Here is an 18,340-nt window from a genome sequence, read left to right as displayed (position 1 = left end):
TACCCATGTGGAACTATTTAGCCTTAAAACCTGATTTTGAAGATTTCTCATTATATACAAAAATGAATTACAAAATATTTTAAAGAGGTCAAATGCAATAGGAAATTTGGTCTCATTGCATATTTATGTATGTATATGGAGAAATATATATATGCATGCTATGGATACAGAATTAAGAATTATATAAACAAAAATCCTAAGTATTCTTGTTTTAACTATTATTTAAATTATTTAATATTTATGTAATATGTCACCAAACTAGAGCAAAACATTTCTGTTCGTATTATTTCCTGCAATAGATTTATGATCCCCAAAATAAGAGATATGAAGTTCCAGTACCATTAAACATTCCAACTACACCAACAAGTACTTATGAAAATAGACTTTATGATGCTGAAATCAAGGAAAATCCTTTTGGCATCCAGATTCGACGGCGAAGCACAGGCAGAGTTATGTAAGTGATTGAATTATTTGCTACGAATGATACTTTCATTTTAGCCTAAGATAAGAAAAGTAGATGATTATTCTCACGGACTTCACTGAGTTAGAGTATCATCACACTAAAAATGGTTTTGACCTCTTTTAACATCATAAAACTATCATTAAGAATTGGTAAAATTTCTCTTTCACGTTCGATGTGATTTATTCTATTACTAACTCTCAGACTTATTCTTCTAATCCAGTTCAGAACCAAACCAAAACTCCCGTTGAAAAGCATGATGAATGTTGGCAACATAAGTAACTGAAAATGTGTTATGTAAATATTTTGTAAGAACTGTTGAAATCAAAGTTTATTTGTTCTGGAATGTGACTGAGTTAATACTATTTCTGCCAGGCATTGATAAATGCACATAAATATATTTGTTGCAGTGAATAAATTAAAAACTTATGGTATATTGAAGGATACTTTTGTGTAATTTAAGCTTGTCTTTCTATACTTTTGAGGGTGTTATTCAGATATTTTCAGGTATTGTCATACTGGATACATGTAATGAAGAAAGTATGTGTGTATTATTTTGAAAAATGTATTATGATTATGTTTTTGTTTCAAAGGATCAGAATCTAAGTTATTTTGTAAAAAAATTCCAGTGCAAAAATATAATTATTATTATTTAAGAATAGTTATTCTTTAGTAAATACCTTTTCAAAATAATTAATGTAAAAAATTTAAATGTCCCCAAATCTTTATAATACTTATGTTTTCTTACACTGCTAACTCTTTTTTCCCTTTTCTTTTGTTCTTGCAAATGACTAGAAATACAACACATTCTCTATAAAACATTTCTTCTAGAATTTTTTGGTAAACACTGAATTAATAAACACAAAAAGCAAGATAAAAATAAAATAATTTATTTTAGTATTGATTTCTATTTATTATATTATAGAAAAACTCTTATTATCTCAAAGAAGCAGTAAAATGGATGACTTTTGATTTCTAGAACATATGTGACTTACAGATTATGTATTATTAATAACTTCATATTAATCTTAGTTTAAAAGCAATACATGTCTAAATATAAACATATATAACCATGTAATGATGCTGAATATTTGAAATATTCTTTATTTTAGGTATTCTTTAACTTAGCAAAAAGAAAAATATATTGGAATAATAACTTATGTCTAATTGATATCTTGTTAAAATAAGTTATATTGAGAAAATATTTTTGATATTCACTCACCCAAGAAAGAATTACCATTGTTATTTGTGATACAACTTCATGAATATTTCCTGAAATATCATTGTTTTGTTTTCAGTTGGGATTCTCACTTACCTGGATTTGCTTTTAATGACAAGTTCATTCAAATATCTACTCGCCTGCCATCAGAATATATATATGGTTTTGGGGAAGTGGAGCACTCAGCATTTAAGCGAAATCTAAACTGGCACACTTGGGGAATGTTCACAAGAGACCAACCCCCTGGTGTAGGTACCTCTGTTGTACTGCCTCATGAAGCACCTGAGGCCACGATTAGGATCCAAGTCATTTCTGTGTAGGCCTGTATTTTGGTATTGAAGTCATGACAAAGGGGCTGGAGATTCCCAGAGCTGCTATAATAATTTTCTGAAAAACAAGCTAAATAAATCACCATTAATTGTTAGCAAAAGCAATAACATTGAGTCCAGTGAGGACTGAGGGAGTGAGCCAATTCCGTACTCTCTCAACTGCATAGAAAGAACATTCAAATTCAGTATTCCCTGCCAAATACGTATTTATACTCAGCTTTTAGAAAATAACTGATTAGGCTCTCTAACTTTTTTATTTTCTTCAACAATGATCTGATGCCACCTTTTTTCCTTTATGATGCTCAGCTGCAGGTGTGAGTTTTTATGAGTCTTTGCTGCTACTTACATCTTTAGGAAATGTTTTTATTAGATTGTGTCACTTTTCCCAATGTTTTGACTTACTAATTAAATGCACATCATGGATATTTAATGCACTGCACAAAGAATATTAACTATAATTATTCTAGACACGTAAAAATGACATTCTCATAAAATGTTACCTTATTTCTATTTGCAATATGTGATGCTAATTTAAAGGATGTATTAAGTGTGAAATTATAAAATGTGTATACTTTGCAACCACCTTTCATATTTAGGTGCTCAAACTTTTTTGCATCACAATACTTCAGAATTAGGTTATAAAGGTGATTTTTCATTTATGCCAACTGAAAAACTATATTTGACCAAAATTTACTTTGTTAAAGCTTTCAACATTAACATCGTCATTATTAGGTTAATATAACCTTTATTCTCAATATATAAATTATCTTTTACATATTATTCAATTCCTGGGATTCCCTGAGGGTCAAAGATATGTATTTCTTTGGAGCTCATTATCTTCAAAGTTTTGTGATCTTTAGCAGGTCATTTCAGGGCCATGAGTATGTTTTGGTTATTTGATTTTTTCCATTACCATTTAGTCCCCTTATACCCCCTCCCCCCACTTATCACCACACTGTTGCCCATGTTCATGAGTTCTTTTTCCTCTTTGCTCAATTCCTCCACCCCTTTACCCCCTCACCCTCCTTCACTGTCATCCTGCTCTATACCTATGTGTCTGCCTCTATTTTCCTTGTCAGTTAGTTCAGTTTGTTCATTAGATTCCCCATATGAGTGAAATCATATGGTATTTATCTTTCTCTGACTGGCTTATTTCACATAACATAATGTTCTCTAGGTCCATCCATACTGTTGCAAAGGGTCAAATTTTATTTTTCATGTCCCACTAGTATTCCATTGTGTATGGAACTGTCCCATAGTGTTTTATTCACTCATCTACTGATGGATTCTTGGGCTGCTTCTGTATCTTGGCTACTGTAAATAACACAGCACTGAACATAGTGGTGCATATGTTCTTTCAAATTAATGTTTTAGAGCCCTGGCTGGTGTGGCTCAGAGGACTGAGTGCAGGCAGTGAACCACAGAGTTGCTGGTTCAATTCCCAGTCAGGGCACATGCCTGGGTTGCAGGCCAGATCCCCAGTAGGGGTCTTATGAGAGGCAACCATACACTAATGTTTCTCTCCCTCTCTTTCTCCCTCCCTTCCCCTCTCTCTAAAAATAAATAAATAACATTTTTTTAAAAAACTAGTGTTTTGGGTTCCTTCATATATGTTCCCAAAAGAAGGATCACTAGGTCAAAAGTCAGATCCATTTTTAATTTTTTGAGTTATCTAACAGTTTTTATTCTAAAAAGTAAAAAAATCTAGCTAAAAACAAATTGAAATGTTTTATAAATATAAACTATTATGTGTTACCATTTAAATATGAAATATTTAAAATTAGATAATTATCATATTAATCCTTTAGTTTAAATAGTTTAATCACTTTATTCATTTTTTTTAAATCTTCTTCTTCAACCCAAGCATGTGCCATGACTAGGAATGAAACCTGCAATCTTTTGGTATATGGGATGAGGTTACAATAACTGAGCCATCTGGCCACAGCAATCACTTTAATCACTTTTAGGAAATTATGTTATTGAAAAGGAAGTGCAAATTTTTAAAATAAATTAACATAACTAACCTATAGAAAGAAACCCAATTACTCTAATGCCAATGTTTCATTTTATATCAGTTATGAGGCAGCATTTGCAGATGTTACACAGTTGTATATTTGTATATTTATTTGCATACTCTAAAGCAATAACTGTTTTAATTTAAAAAAAATAATTTCTAAGGGAAATGCACTTGATTTTGATCATGTGTGCAAGGAAGGAGCATTTAATTCCTAGGCTCGACCATACAATAAATTTAAATATTACATTGACAAAATTACATGGTATTGCATTATTATCTCAATATATATGTTATGTTTATTTATGTATTTATTTTATTTTAGTATAAACTTAATTCCTATGGATTTCATCCCTATTACATGGCTCTGGAAGATGAGGGCCATTCTCATGGGGTTCTCTTACTTAACAGCAATGCAATGGGTAAGACAATCATTTTTAAAATTTTTCATCTTGTATGTTACTCTTTAATAAATATTTTATATACAGATAAAATGATATCATATTTTGAATTTCCAGATGTTACATTTCAGCCAACACCTGCTCTAACTTACCGCATCATTGGAGGAATCTTGGACTTTTATATGTTCTTGGGCCCAAATCCAGAAGTTGTGACAAAGCAATACCATGAAGTATGATTAAATTTGTTTTTAGAAAATTCATAGAGTTCTCTTTATAATATAATTCTTTTAGTTCACAAATTATTTTTGTTTTCAAAGGTAATTGGCCGACCAGTCATGCCAGCTTACTGGGCTTTGGGATTCCAAATATGTCGTTATGGGTACAGAAATACTTCAGAAGTTCGGCAAGTGTATGAGGATATGATAAAGGCTCAGATCCCATATGTATGTATAGAAACTTTTAAGACAGTGTTAAGTATGTGATGTATAACATTGGAATGAATAAACAGTTATAAACTTTAAAATTATTTTAAGCATTTGGTAACATTTAGTGCTTAGTTTCTAGTAGCACCTAATGAATTGGATATGAACTTTTAGTAAATTATCTTTATTAGATTGATAAATGAAAAGGAATATTACCAGTTTTTTCCTACTTTTTCTCCAATTCCATGTGCTAAACAAGTTACTGTGCACTTGCATTTCTCTCATAAACTTTGTTCAGACACATTCTCTGTATTTCCTCTGTATGAGAGTAAGGGTCTACAAAATTATTCCATCCACTGCTGTGACAAATTACAGGGAAGACATTGGAGGTGAAACAGAGTGATTTTTGTTTGCCTGAGATAGATGATACTGGTAATGTTAAAATATAGAATTAGAGGGCTGGCAGAATATCCTCTTCTCTCAATGTTTGTGAAAAAAAATACTCCTGAGTATCCAGAAATAATTAGTCCCTGTGAGATTTTAGTGATATTAAGGAATCCCCAAAATTCACCTAGTAACACATAAGCATGAAAATCTAGAGTGGGAGGCATATATAACAACTCCTTCTAAGAAGAATAAGAAAGACCTCATTATAAGATATTGGTAAATATAATAGAATTTAATACATAGTTCCTGAATATATTATTATGAGGACATTAACTATGTAGTAGATGATGTAGAAATATGAAGGTGAATTTTTTTATAAAAAGGAAGTTGCCTTGTATTTTTTATAAAAAGTTATGTCTACTGTATTAACTGTATGTTTTATAACACCTAGAGGAAAATTTAGCTTATGTCTACTGACAGAAAATAATGAAAAAATATATTATTTATGCCTACATTATAATTTTATTATAACACTCAAACATTTACTAGTTAAAACACATCTTGTAATAATGAATGGATTATTAGTATGATTCTTGCCGCACTACCGCAATTCTCCTATTTTTCAGGATGTTCAATACACAGACATAGATTACATGGAGAGGCAGCTGGACTTCACAATTGGTGAAAGATTCAAAGACCTTCCTCAGTTTGTTGACAAAATAAGAAGTGAAGGAATGAGATACATTATTATCCTGGTCAGTATTTGTATTTTACATTTCATACAAGCCTTATTATCTTAGCTTTATTAAGATTTCTCTCCTAGATTGAGGGATATGGGGAGGTGTTTCAAAACAGGAAGTATATAACTTTGGAATCTACTCTGTAATCTAAAACTTTCTCCCTTTAACACTTCCTTTTGTTTACACGGGCTGCCACAGGCTGCTTGTATACTTGGCACATCTTTTAGAGATCTAAGACTAAAGGTGGGAGTAAAAGTCAACCTGGTTTTTAGTAATCACCCCTGTTGTAAACTGGCCTTGATTTACAGAAGATATCACCAAGTGATGATGGGTTTTCTATTCCCATACAATTCCCAAATTATTCTCTAGGACTGCTGCTTATCTTTCTCATGTTTAAAAATTTGCCTTCAACTTAGTGATTCAGTGGGGAGAATATTGTATCATTATTTCATAAGAAGCAAGCTACATAGCGAGAAATCCCACTGGAAAAATAAAAACAAAACCTCTAGTAATCTTGCTTGAAATTATAGCTTATATATTTTCAAAGTTCTTAATTTTTATAAGAAATTTAGAAGGCAGTACAGATAGAAGAGTAAAGTTTGTATCATCAGTCCATGTCTCAGTTCATGTCTCTGAAAGCATAATATGACGCTATATATGATACACCACATATATGTATATGACATGCATGTATATACACATGTGTGCATACATATGATATATTACATACATGTTTAATAGAATATTAGGATGTTTCATAACTACCCAAGAGGCTATAGTTTTATTTCATAGTAACTTGGTCTGTATTTCCTTCCAATTTAGGATCCAGCAATTTCAGGAAATGAAACGAAGCCTTACCCTGCATTTCAAAGAGGACAGGAAAAAGATGTCTTTGTCAAATGGCCAAATACCAGTGATATTTGTTGGGCAAAGGTATTGATTTGACCTTGAAATAAAATATGAGAAAAATATTTTGTTGAAAATTTCTATTAAATTAAAAAATTATTATAAACATAGAGAAATATAAATATAATGGTATGACTTAATAATTAATAAAGAAAATTATGTGTTCCTTTGAGTTTAATCCAAATTATTAGAAATAGAGAAAAATTCATAAAAGTTGTAAGTTCAATGCTGTTTGTTTCACCTTTAAATTATCTTACTGTATTTCTTGCAACCTTTTGTGTTTTATTACAAAACTACCATTAATAACAAAGCAAATCATTATTCTATACCTCATCATTTAAATTTATGTGCTTCTCTTAAAAACTTATCATTAAAAAAGTAAACAATGTTTTTAAGGGCTAATTTATATTCCTGACTTGAACAAGGAATATAATTTACTATATTGCATTTAAACAGCAATATTCAGACCTTGTGTATTAATATCTTTTAGAAAATATCCTGATTTGGCTGACATAAAAGGGGAAAAAATAAGTCATTACTAGAAAAAAAAAATAACAAAATCCCACAATGGGAGATATAATTAAATGTATTATGAGATACTGTTTGGATCTTAGACCAAAAATAGGTCATCAGTGGTAAAAGTGATAAAATTCAAAATGGCCTATAGGTAAGTTAATAGTATAATATTAATATTAACTTCTTGGTTTTGGTACTCATACAGTAGTTATAACTATGTTAACATTAGAGGAGCACAGTGGAGGGTACAAAAAACTCTAGGTATATTTTCAAGCTGTTCTGTAAGTCTGAATATAATTAATTTCAAAATAAAAAAGGTTAAATTAAAGTAGAAAAAAAACTTTACAGATGGGGAGAGACCCGAGTCGCAAGGCCTCCTCCCCCTTGCCTCTTTGTTGTTGTCTCGCTTGCAAGAGAATAATTCAAGTTAGAGACAAACACCATAGTGGAAATGAAATAACAAGTTTATTTGTGAAACCCGGACAAGCATGGAGCAGCAAACAGGCAACTGGCAAGTGTAAATTCCCCACATATAGAGGAAAGAATGTTGTTACTAAGTCAGTGAGTTTGTTCTATACACTTGAGGCTACAAGTAGATATTTACCTAATCTAAGTATGCTGACTATTGGGATTCAGGAGTTATAGGTCTCAGCTAGCTACTAGGTTCCCCCTTCTTCCCCTGCCTTGGGAATAATTTACCGCTAAAAAGCCTTTCTTTCTCAGTAAAGTTTCTCTTCTTAGAGAATTTGTTACAGAAGCTCCCTTTTCCAGCATAGAATCTCAAGGATGACTCTTCCCGCCCCCTTCCTGTATGATTCCTGCTTGTGATGTTTAGGATATCTTGCAAACTTAGTAAGATGGTTATAGAAGTTTACAGAATCCCCTTTTCTTGGCACAGACTCAAGGGCTCTCTCCTCCTCCTGTTCTATTTTGCTTGTAATTCTTGGGACACCTGGAAACCTTCTCAAGCCAAGCTTAGGACTGCTGAGTTCTTTTGCTCCAGCCTCCTGTATTAAGTTCTTTGTTAGATTGTAATGGCGAGGGCGCTGCCTTTATTTCCTTTCTGGCCACTCATTCCCAGCTAACAAAACTATAATAGACAGTAAAAAACCTCATTTTAAAAACATGCAAGTACAGAGTATGACATGTAGGCCATAAAAAGGGATTTTTTTTCTTCCTACTTTGTCAGATTTGTATCCTCTAATCCATTCCTCTGCAATCAGCAACAAAGATTTAGTACTTACTGTGAAAACCATGAAGATATTTGCCTCAGCATGGCATCATTCAACTCAGAGAGTCAATTCCTTTTAAATAAAAATATATTCATTATTTTTATATTTTAATTTTAGAATAATTATACCAATAGTTTTAATATACTACATTCAATAAACTTTAATACATGGTTTTCATATTATTTCTGGACCAGAACTTTGGTTACATGAGTTGTTTTCCACATCACTGACTGCTACAAAAGTTAGCTTTTTTTTTCTTATTTGCTATATTAAATAGTATATCAATGTGGAAAATGGGAATAGGTTGCAAAAAGCACATATACCAAAACAAAAAACTGAAAAAAAAAACTGAAGGGATTACTAATCTGGGATCTTCAATCTATAATATGCCTCTAAAGTTCTGATTTATTTACAACATAGTCATAATACTGAAGTTATTTTAAATGGATTTTCAACTTCTTTCTATGTAGGTTTGGCCAGATTTACCTAATATAATAATAGATGAAACTCTGACTGAAGATGAAGCTGTTAATGTAAGTTTTACATTTGTTGACTATATAACTGAAGGAAATTCAGCACGTGGATTTAATGGTCACTTTCACCAATCATTCCGTTTGAATAATTTCCTCAGAAAAAAGATGGGTTATTTTCTAATGATCTATATCAGGTTATATTTAAATCTAATGTATTTATTTTTTCTTAATTACCAAAAAAAGTCACTCTGTTAAGTAATTTTACATATCTTATTTAATGCAAGCAATCATTCTTTAATTTTTTATTTTGTTGTGATAAGAATACTCACTATGCCATCTATCATTTTACATTTCTAAGGTCACAATATGGCATCCTTGAGCCTAGGGACAATGTTGTACAGCAGATCACTAGAACTTATCTTGCATGATCGAAACTTCACGCATATTGAATAGCAGTTCCCCATTATTCCCACCCCGCAGCCTCTGACAACACCACTGCATTCTCTCATTTCGTGAGTTTGACTGTTTTAGATACCTCATATAAATGGAGGCATGCGGTATTTATCCTTTTGTCCCTGCTTTATTTTACTCAGCATAATATTTTCAAGTGCATCCATTTTGCCTCATACTGTAGGATTTTCTTTTTTTGTAAGAGTGAATAGTATTCCATTGTAGGTATACACCACATTGTCTTGGTCAAGTCATCCATTGAAGGACATTTAGGTTATTTCAACACCTTCACTCTTGTGAATAGTGCAGCAGTAAAGATGGGAGTTCAGAGTTCAATTCAGGTATCTCTTTGAGATACTGATTTCAAGTTTTTTGGAGGGATAACTACCCACAAATGGTAGTTCTATTGCTAATATTTTGAGAGAGCTCCATGCATTTTGATTTTGATCAGCATTATCTTGGCAAAAAATGAAGTTAAACATCTTTTCACCTACTTGTTGGACATTGGTATGTGTTTTTTTAGAGAAATTTCTATTCAAGTGTTTGTCCATTTTTAAATTAGCTATTTTTTAAAAAAAATATATAGGCATAGGACTGTCTTGCATACCTTGGTAATTTACTATTTATCTGCTATATGGTGTACAAATATTTTCTCCTATCCTGTAGCAAGCTTTGTTACTTGGTTGATTATTTCTTTTCTTGTGGAGAAACTTTTTAGTCAGATTCAGTGACAATTGTCTATTTTTTCCCGATATCTTTGGTGTTATATACATGAAATTTTTGCTAAAACAAAATATACTGAAGATTCCCTGTGTTTTCTCTTAGTTTTGAAGTTGCAAATATTACATTTAAGTTTTAAGTCCATTTAAGCTGATTTTTGTATGTAGTATACAAATAAGGAACTTCTTTCATTCTTCTGTATATGGATATTCAGTTTTCTGAACATTATTTGATGAGGAAATTTTCCTTTTTCCCTTTGTATATTCTTGACACCCTTGCTGAAGATCAGTTGACTATATATCTGTGTATTGATTTGTGTGATCTCTATTTTGTGCCATTGGTCTATGTGCTAATTTGTATGGTGCCACCACACTGTTTTAATTATGATAGCTTGAAAATATATTTTCAAATAAGGAAATGTGATGGCTTTAGCTTCTTTCTACAGTCTTAATATTATTTGGACTATTTAGGTTTTTGGGCTTTTTTTGGTGATTCCATGTGAATTGTAACATTGGGATTTTTATAAGGGTTGCATTAAATCTATATATCACTTTTGGTAGTATAATATTTTAACTATATTAATTCTTTTATTCCCTGAAATGTGTTATGGTTTTATTCATCTGCCTCTCAATTTTATTTAACAAAGTTTTGTTTTGTAGTATTCAGTGTATAAAAGTCTTTCACCCACTTTAGTTTATTCTTATTTATTTATTCATGTATTTTTTATTTTTTATATTATAAATGTACTTGTTTTCATAACTTTCTTTTCAGATAGTTCATCATTAGTGTATAAGATTATGACATTCACAAAGATGAAATTTTTACTTTTTTCTTTCTGACTTGGATGCTTTATATTGTATTTTTTTATGCTTAATTATTCTAGCTAGGACTGTCAATAATATGTTAAATAGAAGTGATAAGAATGAGCATCCTTGTCTTATGTCTGATATTATAGGAATGTTTTTCCTGAATCAGTATGTTATCACCTATAGGCATTTGGTATACAGTCTTTATGATTTTGAGGTAAGTTACTTTGTTGTTCTTGTGTATTGAGAGCTTTCTTCATGAAAGTCTGTTGAATTTTTGCCCAACACATTTTTTTCAATTCTTGTTGAGATGATTGTATGATTTTTATTCTTTATTATGTTAATGTATTATATAAGATTAAATGAGTCTTGCATTACAAGGATAAATCCCATCTGTTCTTAGTATGTGACCTATTTTACTGTTCGGTTGAATATTGTTTGTTAGCATTTTATTGAACATGTTGCCTCTATATCCATCAGGGACATTGTTCTATAGTGTTCTTTTCTCTTGTAATATCACTGTTATTCTGGCCACCTAAAATGACTTTGGAAAGGAAGTATTCTCTTCACTTCATTCTTTTGGGGATAGATTTGAGAAGGATTAACATTAGTTAAGGATTAGTTATTTTCAAATGTTTGGTAGAATTCACCAGTGAATCCATCTTATCCTAGGCTTTTCTATGTTGGTAAACTTTTCATATTTCTTCATGATTCAGTTTTGTTAGGTTGTATTAATATAGGACTTGATCCATTTGTTCTGTGTTATCCATTTGTTGTTGTGTAATTGTTCATAATAGAGTCTTATGTTTCTCTCTATTTCTGTGACATTCATTGTAATGCCTCATTATTCATAACTGATTTTCTTTACCTGACTTTTTTCTTTTTCTTTGTTAATAAATGTATTGATTCATTCTTATTCTTTAATTTCAATTATAGTTTATATTTGATATTGTATTAGCTTCAGGGATATAGCATAGTGGTCAGAAAATCATATCCTTCACAAAGTGTCCCTCCAAAAGCACATGGAACATTCTCTAGGTTATATCACCAGTTAGGTCACAAAACAAGTTTTAACAAATTTAAGAATATCAAAATTATACAATGAATAAAAACTGGCCACAATGAATAAAAACTAAAATCAACATCAGAAGAAACACTGGAAAATTCACAAATACAACAAAGTTAAGCACCACAATTTTGAACAACAAATAGGTCAAGGAAAAATAAAAAAAGAAATTGGAAAATAACTTGAGACAGCAACATGAAATTGCAATGTATCAAAGCTTAGGCATGCAGCAAAGGCAGTCTAAAAGGAAAATTTATAGTGATAAATGCCTCCATTAGAAAAGAAGAAAGATTTCAAATAAACAGTCTAACTCTCTACTTTGAAGAACTAGGATAAAAAGAACACACTAAGCCCAAAACCATAAGAAAGAATAAAATGATAAAGATTGTACTATTAATACATGAAATAAGTGCTATCTAAACAAGAGAACAAAAATCAATAAAACTAAGAGTTGGCAATCAATAAAATAAGTTAATTACCTACAAGGGATCTCCCATAAGACTGTCAGTTGATTTCTCAACAGAAACCTTGCAAGCCAGAAGGAATGGCGAGAAATATTCAAAGTGGAGAAAAGCAAGGACCTACAACCAAGATAAATATACGTAGTCATTATTTAGAATCAGAAGACAGATAAAGTGTTTCTCAGACAAGATCTAGCTAAAGGAGTTAATCACCATCAGATCTGTATTTCAAGACATGGTAAAGGGACTTCTTTAAAAAGAAAGGGAAAAAAGTAAAAATATGAGTAATAAATTGGCAATAATTATATATCTGTTAACAGTTTAAATGTAAATGGGTTAAATGATCTAATCAAAATGCAATGTGAAGATAATGTATGAGAAATGTACACTTGAAACTTATATGATCTTTTCAACCAAATAAGCAATGTCATCCTAATAAATTTAATAAAAAGAAAAAATAATACATAAGGTAACTGAATAAATAAGAAAACAAGATCTTTATATTTGTTGTCCACCAAAGACTCACTAAAAGTAAAGAGATGAAAAAAGATATTTCATGAAAATGGAAACAAAAAAATGTTGAGGTAATAATACTGATACCAGACAGTGTAGACTTTATAACAAAGGCTGTAAGAAGAGAAAAAGAAGGACTTGAAAATTCCACTTTTATGTATTTTTCTGAAGAATTCCCACAAAAGTATTTTGAAAAGAGATGTGCATTCATTTGTTCATTGCAATATTATTTGCAGTAGCAAGATATGAGAGCAACCTAAGTGTTTATCAATAGATGAGTAGATAAAGAAATAGTTTAGATGTGCAATGAAATATGACTCATCTGTCAAAAAAGAATGGAATCTTGCCACCTACAATGACATAGATGGACCTAGACAGCATTGTGCTGAGTGAAATAAGTCAGGAAAAGAAAGACAAATGCCATGTGTTCCACTTATATGTAAAGTCTAAAAAACAAAACAAACAAGTAAAACAGAAACAAACTCATAGATATAAAGAGGACTTTTATGATTGACAGATGGTAAAGGTTGGGAGGATGGTTGAAAAAAGTGAAGGAGTCAGGAAGTACAAATTGGTAGTTACAAGATAGTCATGGGGATATAAAGTGTAACATGAATACAGTCAATAATACACATTGTAATAACTATGTATGGTGTCAGATGGTTACTAGATTTATCAGAGTGATCCCTTCATAAGATATATTAATGTCTAATCACTATGTTGTATAACTGAAACTAATAATATGGGATATCAACTATAATTCAAAAATAAGAGAAGTATTTAGAAAAAAGTTGACAATTGGTCTTTTAGGTAGATTGAAGTATAATCATTAAATCATACTAGTTCACATAAAAGTTCAAGTTCAGTGTGCAAAATTAGAGGACCATTTTCACTTAAAACCAAATTTTTTTCAAGTAGAGTCAAAGAATTACTGAATCATACTGTTCAGGAAAAATAGTAACTTTTATCTCAACTGAAGTTCTACCTATTAATCTTGGGTAATATTGGCAACTGGAGAGGCAGGTATAACTTCTTTATATAGGTTTTGAGGGTAGCTTCAATTTGCAATGGTGTGTGTGTAATCATTCAAGATCCTCTTCCACAAAAGCTATAAAGCATGTTGGATCACACATACCTGATGAAATTTCTATATATAACCAATGATTTGTATTAAAGGAATATAGTCAGCCAACTATTTTTATTTCATAAAATAAACATGAAAACGAATGGAGTTATAGAAAGATCAGAGCAATGGAAGTTACAAAACAAAATATGGTGTTACCTTTCTTACTGTTTCTCATCATAATCTATGGGAGAGCCTAGCATAGGTATTATTCATTGCATAAGCACACTGAGCCTTTTTTTCTGTATCAAGAAAGTATAAGTTGGGGAAAAATAATAAAATAAAGTGTCTTTCAAGTCTAACAGTACCAATGATATATTGGTTTTGTAAACCTTTATATTTTCTAGTCTCTATATTTTCAATGCCCTCCTGTACACTGTGCATGGAGAAGACTATTCTGGCATTTACTACACAGTCTTAAAGTGTGACAAGAAAGAATTCAGGTGAAGCTATATTTTTCAAGGAAATGATTTGTCTGCAGATTATTCCTCTGCTAACACATCAACCCTGACCTTGGAATTTATATGAGTAGGCTGGCAAGTAGGGAATTTTCTTAGTAAGGACAGGAGTAAATCACTTTTCTCTGCTGGTTGGGAAGCGTTAGATGTGAGAGAGAAAAATAAACAGCTGGTTGGGGTGGTGGTTTGGTATATTGGTTCTGGAAGAGCAGTAAACCATGTAAACATTTTTTTTTTAAATCTGAAACACAGGTTTAACCAAGGCCTTTTTCTACCCCACTTGCTGTTCCACAAGGGTAAACATGCAGTAAGGCTCTAAAGATAAGGCATAAAAACTTCCCTATAACTCTAAGAAATGCTGAAAATATATTTTTGTGTTTTGAGTGGTTTCTCTACAACCTATACTGGATTCACAAGGCTGTTCTTCTCCCTCTCCTTGTATGTCTCTGTCTCTCTTTTCACTCCCCATTGCTGCTGGGGTACTTTGAGGAAAATCATACTCATTTGTGCAGTTCAAGTTGATATCAGGTTGCCATTATTATCACTTGTCCATAACCTCTGGATCTGACAGATAAATACCTGACTTAGACACATGTGGTCTCTTCTATGATTTTATACCTGTGGTTCTGAATTTTATTTTTACAGGCTTCCAGAGCTCATGTAGCTTTTCCAGATTTCTTCAGGAATTCCACAGCAGAATGGTGGGAGAGGGAAATAGTCGATTTCTACAATACCCAAATGAAGTTTGATGGTTTGTGGATTGTAAGTGAACATTAAGGAATTTATATTCTAAATTATTGTGTATTGATGATGCAAAATTCTTAATAGATTATAATAATGTCAACAAACCATTCTTTATGAAAATTAGCTCATTTGCTTTTTCCATAAAAGTTTCCTATGCAAGGGACTGTTAAATACAGTCTTACCAATTCAATTTATGTTTATGAATGCTATTTTCTGAGTATTCAAGTTGAATACTTTCAACTTAATAAATGAACCCAAATAGCTCCTTTTTCTAATATTTATGTGCTTATAAATATCTATTTAATTTTCATTCAGTATAGGTACACATTTCATATTCAACTCTCCATGATGTAAGAAATCGTAATCTCTTATAAATTATGCAAAATTATCTCTCAATCTCTTAATTTTAGGTTTAACTTTCAAATGTTAACAAGATTCTTTTTAAAAATTTGTATCTATTTATTTTTAGAGAGGGAGGAAGGGAGGGAGAAAGAGAGGGAGAGAAACATCAATGTGTGGTTGCCTCTCACTGTGTGTGGCCCTCACTGGGGACCTGACCTGTAACCCAGGCATGTGCCCTGACCAGGAATGAAACTGGTGACCCTTTGATTCACAGGCCATGCTCAATCCACTGAGCTACATGAGTCAGGATATATTCTTAAGAGTACAATTTGAGACAGCATTACAAAAGCTTACTAGAGTTAAATACTTAATACAGGAGGTTTTATATGGTACTTCTCTAAATTTCGGGAGGTGGCATTTCTTTGTTGATTTTTAACAGGTATGCATTAATTTACTTATTTTCTTATTAAAGAAACCTTTTAAAAGGTGTTGTTATGTGTAAGCTTTAAAACATTTTTTTAAATTAATGGGTAATACAAAGTTTAATTTTATTTTTAAAGATTTTATTTATTTTTAGACAGAGAGGAAGAGTGGGAGAAAGAGAGGAAAAAAAAATCAATGTGTGGTTGCCTCTCTGTATCCCCTACCAGGGATCTGACCCACAATCCAGGCATGTGCCTTAACTGGGAATTGAACCAGCAACCCTTTGGTTCCCAGGCCAGTGCTCAATCCAATGAGTCACACCAGCCAGGGTTGCAAGTTTATTTCATATATAAAGTTATGTACTATAATGGATAATTTTAAATATATCTCCAAGAATGATAACTTGATCCAGAAAATATAACCATTATTTCAGGTAGATAGAATAATTGTAGCTAATTTATATATTTAGATGGTGGTCCCTTTGTATGTCGGTACTAGGACCCTGAAACGTGTGCTCACATACTCCTAGAAGTTTTTTATTTTTGTATTTGTAAGCTATATGTTAGGGTTTTAAAATCCACAAACTATTGTTTTTTAAAACAAACAATTGGCATAAGACTGGCTCCAAGGCATGAGTGTTCAAGAGAGGGCATGGGAGAATAAACATTATTATAATTTAATTTTATGTCTAGGAAATAATCAATTTTATATGTATATGAAGGGAGACCCTCCCCAAAATGTAATTTATTTAGAAAATACTCTTTTATTCTTACATGTTTAAGCCTCAGTCACTTTGAAAGTACTTTCCATTTGATGCAACACACTTACTGAACTTTCTTTCCACTGCTCAGAACAGTTTTGAACTGATACAGATGGGTTCTTAGAACACTCACCTAGTGGGGGAAGGCTGTAATACAAGGAGCCCATCCTCCAGAAGATAACTCTGTTTTTTTATTCCACCCCTCATATTATATCTACAGAGAAAAATTGAAAATTATGTGTTTGTTAAAAGTAAGCAAAGAATTATAAACAATTAAGGCATACTGAGCTAAAGTCTTTAGTATCATTGAGATGTAGATTTTTGCTTTTTAGAATATTGAGTAATGATTGAGTAATGATTGAATGAATATTGAGTTTATTATTTAAATATGCTTATTGGCCCTCTTAATTAGTTATTTTGAGAATATGTATTCTAAATTTGTTTTCTATTTATTTGTATTTTTTTAAGGATATGAATGAACCATCAAGTTTTGTACATGGAACAGCTGATTATAAATGCAGAAGTCAAGAGCTAAATTTTCCACCTTATATGCCAGGTACAATATTATTGCTTTCCCTTTGATGTTATCATGTTATAAATAATTAGTTAATTAGATTATATATCTTATGATGTAGGCAACAGGATTCACATTCTCGATTCTTACTACCCACCTACACATGGTACCACACTTCATCTTCATACACTTAGGCAGGCAATAAACTTCATAACTGTTAACAGAAAGTTAGGACAATTCCCTGAAAAAAAATACATCTTAAACTCAGAAAAAAAATGGATCAAATATTAATGTTGTTATAGTATTTGCCTGGCTCCTAACCCCAGGGTTTTATGTACAGAATTGATTTTTTTAAATCCATTTAATCAGTATTTGTCATCTAAATAAACAAAGTATAAGAGACATTTAGGAGTACATTTATTTTTTGTTTTTTCCCTAATTTACATTAATTATTATTTTTAATATTTTGGTTTCTTTTTTTTTAATATTTTTATTTTTATTTTTTTTTAGAAGGAGGAGAAGGGATTATTTTTTTAGAAGGAGGAGAAGGGAGGGAGCAAGACAGGAAGAGAAACATCAGTGTGTGGTTGCCTCTCACACTGCCCCAAATGGGGACCTGGCCTGCAACCCAGGCATATGTCCTGACTGGGATTTGAACCACTGACCCCTTGGTTCCCAGGTTGGCACTCAATCCACTGAGCTACAATAGTCTGGGCTATATTAATTATTAGTAATATTTTTGTTACTGACTATAGTAAAATTTTTCACATATTTTTTCAATCACAATAGTAACTACAATCAATTACAACTATAGACTGTTTTTTTTCTGTTTGTAATACCATTGGCAAAGTATACAAATGA

General features: G+C 31.5%; 1 protein-coding gene across 1 annotated transcript in view; it reads left to right on the top strand.

The window, feature by feature from the left end:
- The window catches only part of SI (sucrase-isomaltase), a 92,323-nt gene that overhangs the window by 51,331 nt on the left and 22,652 nt on the right, over positions 1-18,340 (top strand). The window contains exons 27-36 of the mRNA XM_045851294.1: positions 300-454; positions 1,759-1,927; positions 4,348-4,444; positions 4,541-4,653; positions 4,741-4,866; positions 5,859-5,987; positions 6,795-6,905; positions 9,097-9,159; positions 15,342-15,458; positions 17,434-17,521. Of these exons, the coding sequence (XP_045707250.1) occupies positions 300-454; positions 1,759-1,927; positions 4,348-4,444; positions 4,541-4,653; positions 4,741-4,866; positions 5,859-5,987; positions 6,795-6,905; positions 9,097-9,159; positions 15,342-15,458; positions 17,434-17,521 (1,168 nt within the window). The remainder of the gene's footprint in view (positions 1-299; positions 455-1,758; positions 1,928-4,347; positions 4,445-4,540; positions 4,654-4,740; positions 4,867-5,858; positions 5,988-6,794; positions 6,906-9,096; positions 9,160-15,341; positions 15,459-17,433; positions 17,522-18,340) is intronic.

Source organism: Phyllostomus hastatus, unplaced genomic scaffold (genome assembly GCF_019186645.2).
Source record: "Phyllostomus hastatus isolate PE091 unplaced genomic scaffold, TTU_PhHast_1.1 phas_contig_86, whole genome shotgun sequence".
NCBI classification, from domain to species: domain Eukaryota; kingdom Metazoa; phylum Chordata; class Mammalia; order Chiroptera; family Phyllostomidae; genus Phyllostomus; species Phyllostomus hastatus.
The sequence above is the reverse complement of the archived record's forward strand: the minus strand, read 5'-3'. Positions and strand labels throughout refer to the sequence as shown.